Source organism: Scomber scombrus, chromosome 22, assembly GCF_963691925.1.
Source record: "Scomber scombrus chromosome 22, fScoSco1.1, whole genome shotgun sequence".
Taxonomy (NCBI): Eukaryota; Metazoa; Chordata; class Actinopteri; order Scombriformes; family Scombridae; genus Scomber; species Scomber scombrus.
In genome coordinates this window covers 3289470-3301744 of record NC_084991.1, presented here as the reverse complement: position 1 = coordinate 3301744, position 12275 = coordinate 3289470, and the positions used below count along the sequence as shown (strand labels likewise).

The window sequence follows — 12275 nt, the reverse complement described above, 5'->3', positions numbered from 1 at the left end:
TAAACACAATCAGATATAGCTTTATCAGATCATGTAAATGTCACTGAAACACAGACACGTGTCTCTGGTCCCTCATGTACAGTAAGACGTGTTCAGTGCAGGTGAAGAGCTCTGGGGGGGGGGGTCTATGAAACATTGTTTTGCTTTGTTTTGTTCTCTGAACCTCCTGAAATGTCAGCTGGCCATTTCATTATTCATCTGGTGCCTCTCAAGCTCTTTCTCTCTCTCTCTCTCTCTCTCTCTCTCTCTCTCTCTCTCTCTCTCTCTCTCTCTCTCTCTCTCTCTCTCTCTCTCTCTCTCTTTCTCTCTCTTTCTTTGTTTTATTGGCAAGACTATAATTGTAACAGCATTGCCAACGCTGGTTCTTGGTCGTTCTTTGCCTTTGAAACAGTAGTTTGATGAATAAAATCCTATCTCAAGGTCCACATACTGGCTTTTTCCAGAGCTTTAAAAGACATCTGACAGCCTATATCAATGCATACAATTTGCTCAGCCTTCCTGGAACAAGATGAGACACGTAAACACTTACAAACCAATATCTCAGTTGGAGCTGAAACAATCAGTTGATTAAACGAGTCAACAGAAAATTGATTCATGAATTAAGCAATTATTTTAATATTGATTTATTGTTTTGAGTAAGTTTCTGGTTTAAGCTTCTCCACTGGAAAGACTTGCTGTATTTTCTGTTTTATATCATTGTAAGCTGATTGTCTTTTGGGTTTTGAACTGTTAGTCACACAAAACATTTGAAGAACATCAAATAATTGACATATGAATTAGTAACCAAAATAATTCACAGTTGCATAATTAATCAATTTATTAGCAACTATTTTGTTTTTTTTTGTTTTTTAAATGACAAAAAATTCAGATGTTCCAGATTCTCAAGTGTTAATTATAGTTAACTGAAGATTTTTTATTTGGATTGTTGGGCATTTTAAGACTTTCAGACCTTGCTGATAGACTAGTGAAGAAGCAGGTCAGAAGAGATTGTATTTCAGCTTATTAGTTGGGGCCTCTTTTGGTCTCTACGTGGACTGTTCACCTGCATGCGACACCAAAGCCCGCTCAAATGTGATTGGTCAATACGACTCGACCTACAAAACGGACTCCAAACAGAAACCAGACAACCAGCAGAAGCATCCCAGTCACTCAGAACATCTGACCAAATGATCAAATTAAAAACAGAAATCCAGCTTCAAAGTCTTTCAAATAAAGACTCTTATTGTGCTGTTGAGCTCAATAAAGAATTAGAGGACTATTGATAATTACAGTGAGTCTTTTCTATTCACACAAAACCCTTTATTGATCATGTGACCGGACCCACCGCTGAGTGATCAACGATTACATTATCAAAACGATCCCTCTGCCCCTCCCCCTTTTATTCAGCGCCCATCTCCAGTAACCCTCTGACTTCGCTCTAATCATTAAAAAGGCAAAAAAAAACTGCGTGGCATCCCTCAGCTCTTTCACTTATCTAGAGAGCAGCAGCACTGTTGGTGGTCTGGTGTCTGAGAGGGAAATCAAATGTTGTGAGTATCAGCGGTGAGATTTAATAGTCCACAGAGAGTCATTACAGAGGTGCAGGTTTGACCCCCCAGTACCACAGCTCCATCAGCACAGATCATCACTGAGAGTCCTGAGTCAGCAAGTTGTAAAGGAGCTCTTGAGCAACACTCGTCTTCTTCTTCGTATCGTTATTATTATTATTGATTTGTAGTTGACTATCAAAGGAGGCAAGCTAAGAAAAATCACTGTATTATACGTGTAATGGTTTAAAGGGTTACTCCACCTAAATTATAAAAGACATTTTCTCACTGAGCTTTTTCCTGAGCTGAGTGCTTCTCCCTCTTACATATTCCATCTTTACAAATTGCTCCTGTCATCACATATCCGAGGGGAAAACTATTTAAATTTTCCAAACAATTTCTCAGGAGATTCTTTTTCCATTTCTGCGTGTAAAGCATTGTGCTGACGCTGTGATCCAAAGCCATTTAGAATGAGCCCGGCGCCGCGATAAGCAGCGATTTCTCACTCACCGAGAGCAATAGTGGGACTGTAGTTCACACAGGAAGCAGGGGGAGAGAAAGTGTGATGGAGTCATTTACACTGGAAGGAAAGAATTCAGGGAGAAAGTAGATATTATATCCCGGCTGTTGTGTCCCGAGCAGCTGTTGGACATGTGACCAACAGTGTGGCTGTCCGACATTTGACACAGTTACTCTCTGCTATGCTGCTCTCTGACAACTGAGTCACACACAAACACACACACACAATCACAGTAGATAAACTCCAATAAACTCAGTTGGCTTTCGGACAAACTGCATTCTGTGTCAGTACAGACACAGTGAGGCTGCTGCAGCTTTAATGTTCGACCAAAACAATGTGCTTCCTGTTTGCTTCATACTCTGTCCCAGCATGCACTGCTCTTCATATCACATTTAATCATCACATTTACCATGGTAACGTGGCAAAAGATAAACAGCAAATTATAGATTATGATTCAGCAATATTTATCATATTCAGTAGTTAAGAACATGTTTAGGTATTTTTTAAAACAGGAAAATCAAAGTAAAATTGTCTCTTTTTCCCATTTCTTGATTTTTTATCAGGTGATATATTGATATAAGATTTTTTTTTTTACTTCTTAATATCAGTATTGGCATTGGTCCCAAAAATCCAGTATCTGTTGGGCCCTAGTAATAAGTTATATTATGATATAATTCACTTTTGTGTCACTTCTTAACCCCATTATTGCTGCCTTGTTCAGTGTCATTTACAGTCTCTCCATACTGTATCTCTCTGAGCTGGGCTGCTCCACACAGCACAGTGATAATTAATGTGGCAAACAAACATTCGTGACTTTGGAAATAATTGTTTGACAGAATAAATCCCCACTCTAAATCCAGCTGTTCTTCAAAAATGATCTCAACTACATCTCCCAGTCTTCATGAGCCTCCATCCTCTCATCAGCAGGACTGGTGTTTGTGTTGATATGGAGGATGATGGAGTACATTAGATCATCCTCACAGTGGATAAATACAAAAAGCTGCCAGATGAATCATAGAAAGCTCCATGTGATAAAGATGGTTTATATTGGAGGTTGTTAGTCCTGACTGACATGTTTGTCTTTCTCTCTTCCCGTCTGTCCAGGTGAAAACTTTGAGCAGAGCCCCCTGAAGAGGACGTTCAAGTCCAAAGTTCTCGCGCGATACCCGGAGAACGTGGAGTGGAACCCCTTCGATCAAGATGCAGTCAATATGGTAGGAGTCCGCTCCAATGGAAATGGATTGTAGCATTATCTTGGGAGAAAAAGGGTAGTTTTCTGAGTCCTGTGAGTCCAACAAAACCTCCAGAAGGACAGGAAGAGATTAATGGGACCATTTACAGAGAAAACAGAGGAGACTGTGAATGAGACTGAGAGGAGGCACACATTCTGAGCAGAGAGGCCCCGGATTAAGACACACAATGCCCTCCTCAGGTATCCTGGGTAACGGAGCAATGATAAATCCTCTCCTTTACATGGAGGGCTGCGTTGACCGCCTCTCGTTATTCTTTCAGTTTAATGCTCTCTAGTTGGATTGAACAGATACTGAAGATACACTGCTTATTAGGGCTGTTCTGATTGTCAGGTTTATGAGCTCCATACTCGGCAACTTTACTTTTAGTTAGTTAGTTTACTTTTGGCAATACCTCACTTCAAAATCCATTATACACACGAAATCTTCTCTTTTTGTAAGTCACGTGACTGATTTGGAACTCCACTCAATCTATTACCAACAGTCACACAGCTTCTGTTCACACTCAGATCAGAAGTCAGGATTCAAACTCAGTTCATGCTTATTATAATGTGTTAAATATTGTTAGAACATTTAAACTAACACTTATGAATAGCGTAGATAAACAGGAAGCAGCAGTAGGCAGGTCGGGTCATTTCCAGCTCTGATGTATCTTCTGTTCACTTCCAGTGTAAATTAAACACAGAGTACAGATATTATGTCGGATAGACTGATACACATCTCGCGGTTAAAACATGTAACATCCTGGTGTATTATGAAACCTGGGGTGATTTCTGATATGAAGAAGAAAAAAAAATTGCCTTGAAAATACTTCACCGTCTCTCACCCTGAAGAGGAAACATGATGAGAAGTGACTGAATGATGATATACTCCGGAGCGTAGGCACCTCGAATGAGACCTGAGCAATGTCTTGACTTGTATTGAAGAGCAACAGTTTCCTGTCCTTTTATTTCATGAAACTAGACCTCGAAAGTTAATGAAAAGGTCCTTGAATGTGTTATTGGAAAAGAGAAGCGTTACTGTGTGATGGGACTCAGCTGACAGGGCCAAACTGTCACAACAGTGACCTTGACAACAACATCTCCCCATGTGGGTATACGTGTGTGTGTGTGTGTGTGTGTGTTTGTGATTGTGCCAAAGGTGTGTGCATGCTCATTTTGCGTGTATAGTGTTTTTTATATGACGTGAGAGTGTATGTATGTAGAGAAGTGTAGTGTGTGTGTTTGTGTCTCTCGTGATGGAAGGTGACCGCCTATTTTTCCACCTGCGCTGGCATCAGCACTACTGAATAATTCAGCCGCGGTTCTCGCCTTACGTCGGCATGGAAACGGGCCATTATGCAGCAGTGCGTCGTCTGATACCCGACACCCGGATGATTGCGAGCCGTCGACGGTTACAGCTGAGAGACGCTCTGTAGGAACTGCATCTTTGACTCGCTCTCCTTCTTCGTCTCGTGACCTCTGCGGACCCTCCTCCTCCTCCTCCTCCTTCGTATCTCCATCACCTTCTCATCCCCTCCTCCTCTCCTCCTCCTCGTCATCTCTGGAACGACCTCATCCCAGCTCCTCTTCCTGCTGCTGCTGGGAGGTGAGAGATGAGATGAGGAGGATGAGGATGGGGGAGTGCAATCACACTTTCTGTGCCTGCACGCCCATCAGTGAGGCTGCTGTGATGATTGTTTTCAAATCCCAACACCCCCCACCCCCCACTAAACACACATACACACACTGTTCATCATACACCTTTTGTCACTTTAGTAACACCATTTTTCACTTTTCTGGCTTCTGTTCACACTAAAAAAATGTTTTCGAGGACCAGAATTTGATCTATAAAAAAAAAACTCTGAATCTTTTTCAGTATTGATGATAACCTCAGATTTGGTCTAGGTGAAAGCTTTTTTACAGATCCAGTTTCTCATCTAATCTCACTACATAAAACATAAAAAAAAAAGATTTTCTTCTTATGGTCACATTTCTAGTTCTTTATTTATATCTTCATTCTCATTCTCCACCTTGCTGCATATCAAAGGCCTACACGCTAGCTGTTTCAGAGCTTTCAACCTCATGGCATGGTCGTCTTGTCGTCACATGACCCACCACAACATGAAAGATCAGAAGTGATGACCCGCCTACAGAGAGAATGGAGGATCCCATTTCAATATAAAACCAGGAGAGATGCTGCTCATTAAAAAAAACACCAGAACCATCCCAGTAGGATACATAGACAATATACATATACAATCTGTTAGATGCATTCAAGTATACAGTGATTCTACAACAACAATGCAAAACAGAAAAAAACAATGAATTCATTTTGTCGTCGTATTTAAGACACAAATGTTATCAATCAGCAGCTTCTGTGTAAAAAACTGAGACATAATATTGTTGACGTTTTTTCTTAAGACACCTCAGGCTGTTTATCTGTTTTGTAAATAGATGGTTAATTATAATAAAGATATAATATATATTATATAATTTATAGGTTACTATGTATGGTTTTACTGGTTTAGCCCACTTGAGATCAAATTGGACTGTATGTGGCCCTTGAACTAAAATGAGTTTGACACCAGTGGATAAGAGGATTCCTCTCATTTTAATTTATTGTTTTTATTGTTAATTATCTGGATTGTTGGACTGATGTTCACATCTGCATAAAAACAGAGTGCAGGCAGGAATGCACAACGGAGCACCTGGATCAATTCAAAATAGTTTAATACAAAGTCCAAGAAAACTCTGAAATTCAGAGTCAGCAGTTTGCCATTAAATGATGAATTAAAATGTATTTAGTGCATTTTCATGATTTAAAAAACCTTCCTTACTATGCCCACTTACACTCACACACGTCTCATCTCCCCCTGCTGAGATCTGGAGTGTACAGCACATTTCCAGCTCAGTCACCACATCCAGGATCACTGTAAGAACTGTGAGGACCCTCTACACACCGGGAGCTCCAGTGAACCTTTACCAGCACATACAGCTGACAACAGCTTCTCACTCACAATAAAAGCCTCAGCAGTTTTCCTGCACTGCGAACAATAAACCACACGCTCCTCCTCTGCTCCTGTTGTCCTCGTTCCTCTTTCACATCAACAGGAAAACAGTTGAATGAGGTCACTTTGTGCCATGACACATAGAAACACAGGGGCCAGATGTATATTTGTTGGGTTGTCCCTACTCACTAATGTTGTTTAGCGGTCTTGAACGCTCCTCCGGTTTCGCTCCGCAGGCAGCTAGTCGACGCTTATTCGACACGACGTTTGCCAAATTTCTTCACAGCGTCTAGATTCGGAGCATGTTTCTCACCGCTGCTTGATTTCATTACCACGCTCAGCTCAGCTCAGCACATCGCCGCGTGGCTGAGAGGTGAAACTCATGAAATGTTTATCATCAAACTAAATTATTTTAAAAACCGTGGTTGTGGTGATGAGTAATATCACATCCAGGCTGAGATGTGGAGGAGATCTGTCAGTACTGATCACTGATGATTCATGCATAATCCAATCAGGTCACTTGTGTGTGTGTGTGTCTGTGTCTGTGTGTCTGTGTCTGTGTGTGTGTCTGTGTCTGTGTCTGTGTCTGTGTCTGTGTCTGTGTGTCTGTGTCTGTGTGTCTGTGTCTGTGTCTGTGTCTGTGTGTCTGTGTGTCTGTGTGTGTGTCTGTGTGTCTGTGTGTGTGTGTGTGTGTGTGTGTCTGTCTGTTTCACTTGTTCTCTGTAAAGAAGAAGAAAACTGGCTTAAATGTCACAAATGTTTATGTTAGTAAAGGTTAAAAAAAAAGTTCAAAACAAGCATATTAATGTAAATGTATGAGTTTCTTCATGTATGCAAAATCTCACCACCATACATTATGTATATGTGTATGTGTGTGTGTGTGTGTGTGTTAGAGCAGTGAGCACTTGTATTTATGCGTGTTGGCACACAGTTGCTCATGTCTGCAGTCACTTCCTGTTCAACTCTCAGCAGCAAAATGAACATAATGAGGCCAATAAGTCAGATTTATTGCATGCTGCTGCTGAATGTGTGTTTTTGTGGATTGGGCTGCAGAGCATCACACACATAAAAACACAATATCAGTTATGATGTCAATTAAACTTATAAATACTAGTTTAAAATGTAGAAGGTTCGGCAAGATGAGCAATTCAAAAATATGTTAAAAATTAGTTTTAAAAGCAGCATCAGGTTTGTTAAAATGTACATTTAGTATTTTTGTTGGTTTTATATCATTTGAAATGACTTTTTTTTTTACCAAAAGTAAGACTGAATGCTCCTGAAAAAGTCAAATGGTGTAACCACAAAATAATAATAAATATTACATTTGTTAATAAATAGTTTCTGATCTCCATGATTCTCCAGACTAAATGTAATATTTAGAACAATTGTATTCCATTACCTTTATTTAATATAAAAGTTATAATGTAAGATCATGCCAAACTAGTTGATATGGTGTTTTATTGACAATTTACTGTTTTTAAGCAAGTTGAATTATTTGGTACAAAGTTTTTATGGTTACACCACTTAGACATTTTTGCCATAATCCTCTAATATATTGTCTCAAAATGGATTAAAAGCAGAAATGTTATGGATTCATGTATTTGTAATTACCTTCAGTTAGTGAATGCAAAATATATTTGAAATTACATTACATTAGTTGGTTTGGAGTTTGGAGAGTTTTAAATGCACTTTTAAGACAATCCCTAAATTCAGTTCACCATTTTCCAGGATTCAATATTTGAGGGACAGTACCAAGTTTGGACACACTTTTTATTCAAGTGAACAGGAATGTGTGTCCAAATGTATGACTGTTACTGAAAAACGAAAAATGTTGAAAATATTTGATTCTATTCAGAACTCAGAATTAAATCCGTTTTAAGATTTAAAACTGGCTACACTTCTGTGGTTCTTAATCTTATATTTGTTTAAAACCACTGTGTTTAAAGTAGAACATTTCCAACGTTGGCGCCTCCTAGTGACAGTATAAAAAAAGATCCAGTAACACTGAAGAACAGCTGAAATGAGCAAACAAAGCACCATTTTCCACCAGAAGAATAAAACCTTCTGTCATCAGAATGCGGAAAGATGATTGATACGAAGTGAGTGATTTGTGCTGTGAAGTGGTGACTGACTCTGCCCCCCCCCCCCCATCTCTCCCTGCAGCTGTGCATGCCTAAAGGCCTGTCGTTCAGGACGCAGGCGGACCAGCGGGAGCCACAGTTCCACTCCTTCATCATCACCAAGGAGGACGGCTCTCGAACCTACGGCTTCGTCCACACCTTCTACGAGGAGGTGACCAGCCCTCAGATCTGCTCCGCCATGCAGACCCTCTACCAGATGCACAACGCCGAGCGCCCCTCCACCAACCCCCCTTCCTCCTCCTCTTCCTCCTCCTCCTCCAGCATGGACTCTCTGGCCAGCAGTTTAGACGAGGCCGACCCCCCCGCCTCCTCGTCCTCTTCTTCTCGCGGGGCGGGCGGCTACGACTCGTCTCGGGACACCCTGTACGTCTCCAAGGCTCTGTGTCTCATCACGCCCATGCCCTTCATGCACGCGTGCCGCCGCTTCCTGTCTCAGCTGCACCGGGCCGTCACAGCCGCCACCGCCCCCCCGCTGCCGCTGGAGAGCTACGTTCACAACATCCTGTACGAGGTGCCGCTGCCCGCTCTGGGCCGCTCGCTCAAGTTCCACGGCGTGTACGAGCCGATCGTGTGTCAGAGGCCGGGGCCTGGAGAGCTGCCATTGGCTGACTTCCCCCTGGCAGAGGTCTTTAATCTGCTGGGAGTTGAGAACCTGGTCCAGGTGTTCACATGCACCATGCTGGAGATGCAGATCCTCCTCTACTCACAGGGTAAGTTCCTTCTTAGTATTGTTGAATAGTTTTATACACAGTCAAGCTCATCTGATCCATCAGAGATCTACGGTGGCCTGGAAGTGCAAAACAACATTACAAAATGTGAAACACTTTTATAAAGCTTGAGACAAATTTACAGTTTGGAACATTTTTACATGTCATACAACAAAATAACATGAAGCAGAAAACACATTTACAAATGACACAATATTCATGAAAAGGGAGTGTACACAGAAATGATTGATTGTGTAACTAGAGTGGTTGTTTATTTAGTTGTTTGTTTAGTGACCTCAACAAATGCTAACTCACGTGCCAAGCAGAAGTAGTAGCATACATCTTGTGGGTTTGTGCTAGTTTAGTTTACCTCATAAGCAATGAGCCAGAGGAGGAAGAGTATTGCTGCAGTGAAGAAAAAGATGTTTTCAGACATTTACAGTCCTGCTTTGTGATATTAAGTGATAACGAGATCTGGTCTCTTTGTGCTTATTCAGCTTTCAACCTCAAATACCGAAATATATTCTCACTTGAGAGACTTTAAGGTGATCTAAGGATAGTTACAACATAAACAGCTGCGGAAAATATCTCATCATCAGTTTTAGAATGAGACCTTTTAGTCACTCTTTTTCTTTTCACTCTTACATTGTGTCCTTTGAAAACTTGGTTCTGAGCCGAAAAAGAAACAGAGAACAATTGACTCAAACGAGCATGAAGACGCTCTGAAGTTTCAGCATCATATGAGCCTAACTGACGCACTGTGATCAGATTTTCCTCCTTCTAGGTTTTCCCTTCATCCATTATTCACATCCGCATTGAGATAGTGTTGTTCTTCGCCTCAGTCGGAGCGTTTCGTGCCAGTTGTGTTACCCCCCCCTCCTGCTTTTAACTACTTTGTGGACAGAGATCACTTTTCCGCCCTACATTCCTCCATCCAGCTCTGTCTCAGTTTTTCTCTCTCTCTCCATACCTCCTCCTCTTCTTCCGGCCTGCAACGCTCTGTAACACTTTCTCTGCAGCGTTTGTTTATCTTCTGCAGGATGAGTCATGTAAATAGAAACGGTTAGCACACACACACACACACACTCCACATCCACAACAGTCAAAATAATAAAAACCCGCGCTTACAGTATTCTGCGGCATGCACAGAACAGAGGCTGCTGCTGTGGTGCAGACCAATGAAATGACTCGGCTTGAAAACCGTTAACTGACCGACATGAAATGAACTAACCGCCAAAATAAAGAGTTGAGTTCACTTAGCTGTTAAATCCTGAGCAGAGGTGTTTGTGTGTGAACTTGGAACACATTTTAGTTTTATTTTAGTTCATCACAGAAAAAGATCATTCACAAAGATAATTCATCCCAAACATGCACAAACATTTTGCAGCCACGTTTGTCAATCTGGGGTTACCCTGGCAACAGATACTGATAAAATGTGTCTAAGCCCACCGAGGCAAATTTGTCCTCCAAATCTGAATCACATTGTAATTCAATTATCTCAAGTTGGACATTCCTCACTGTGAATGGTGGCTGAAAATAAGTGAGAACAACATTAGAGGTGCATTTTATTGAAAAATTGGAATTATTACATTTTCATACTTTGCATATTTACATTGAGTACATTTAAAATCAGATTCTGCTTTGTCAAAACTAAACTGAGGGGAAATAATAAAACAGGCAGGAGGAAGAGTTTTCTCTGTCCTCCAACACACACACACACACACACACACATACACACACCCTAACAGAGCTCTCGAGGGGTGGTGTCATCACACACACTGTGAGATGGTGTTTCTCTTAACCCGCAGCTTTGTAACTACACCAAGTCAGCGGAGGATTAAACGCTGTAATCTGATTGGCTCTGTACTGTACTGTACTGCGGGACATCGTCTCAGCACAGAGGGTGTGATTTTTTTTTTGGACTTTCAGTCGCCCATAGGAGGAGATTAGAAAGCGGCTTTGAGACAGATTGCATTTTGACCAGTGAGATATACTGTACTAGTGTATAATCTGGGCCAACAGATAACTCTATGACACACAGGTGAACTGAGGTGTACAGACTGACATTAATCTCATATCTGTGTCTAATGTCCGGAGTCAGGATGTGGTTAGTCTACCTTAGCATAAAGACTGAAAGCAGGGGGAACATCAAACCTGGCTCTATCCAAAGTTCATTCATTTTTCTACTAACATCTGTAAAGCAATGAACACGTTGCATCTTTTAGACCTGTAATTTTACTTGTACTAAAGTCAAATTTCATCAAAGTAGTGGTGCTTTTACTTGAGTAGAATATTTCAGTACTCTTTCAACCTCTGCTGAGTAGTTAGTATCAAGAGCGAATGACCAAAGAAAAGACAGTAGCAACAGAGAGTGAGATTATATCAACTGAACATCCGGAGAAAAAAAAGTCACTTTCCTGTCCTGACTGATGTTTGTGGAGGAAAGTGGAGCAAACACACAGCATCAAACCTGCAAGAAAAGGTCATACATCATGATTTAGGAGTCTGTATCTGCTAAATCTAGGGAAATTTGAGAGCAGTCTGAAGCAGTCTCAGCGGAGCAAGAAACAAAAGAGAAAGACCCTCCATTCCTACACCTGCCCCCCCTCTCTCTCTCTCTGTCATCCCATCATCCTTGGAGGAAAAATGGGTCTCTGTGTTTTATTCATCACTGTCAGCGTCAAAGGAGGAAAACGATTAAAAACTGGAGCTCACTGGAGTGAAAAACCTGTTTTCTTTGAGCACTCATCATTTTTTCAGTCCAGACTGAAAACATGACATGTCTGTCGAAACAAGCCCTAATTTCTGTGTGATGAGGAGAAAAAACCCCCCTCCATGCTGCTTCATTCAGCTGGAGGCAGGAGATGGAAGATGGAAGAGTTCAGCTGAGGGGAAAACACGCAGAATGTTCCCCGTATGTTAATGAGATGTTGCTCAGCCGTATGTTCCCAAGCTCCTCCTGATCAATCCACAAGCAATTACACACAGCCTCTACCTGTCCTCCTCACACACTCTCCTGCTGTGACAGGCAGGGGGGGGGGGGTGGGGGAGAAAGTGACAGGACAGTGTCTCCTTCCAATCAGGGAGAACAGTGGGGGGTGGAGGGTGGGCTGGGCATGCAGGAATGTCATTACACGTTAAT

General features: G+C 41.5%; 1 protein-coding gene across 3 annotated transcripts in view; it reads left to right on the top strand.

Annotated features, from left to right (window-relative positions):
* LOC134004757 (DENN domain-containing protein 5B-like) overlaps positions 1 to 12275 on the top strand; it is an 81828-nt gene that overhangs the window by 35648 nt on the left and 33905 nt on the right. For all 3 annotated transcript variants that reach the window (XM_062444136.1, XM_062444138.1, XM_062444137.1), the window contains exons 3-4: positions 3151 to 3260; positions 8449 to 9136. In XM_062444136.1, the coding sequence (XP_062300120.1) occupies positions 3151 to 3260; positions 8449 to 9136 (798 nt within the window). The remainder of the gene's footprint in view (positions 1 to 3150; positions 3261 to 8448; positions 9137 to 12275) is intronic.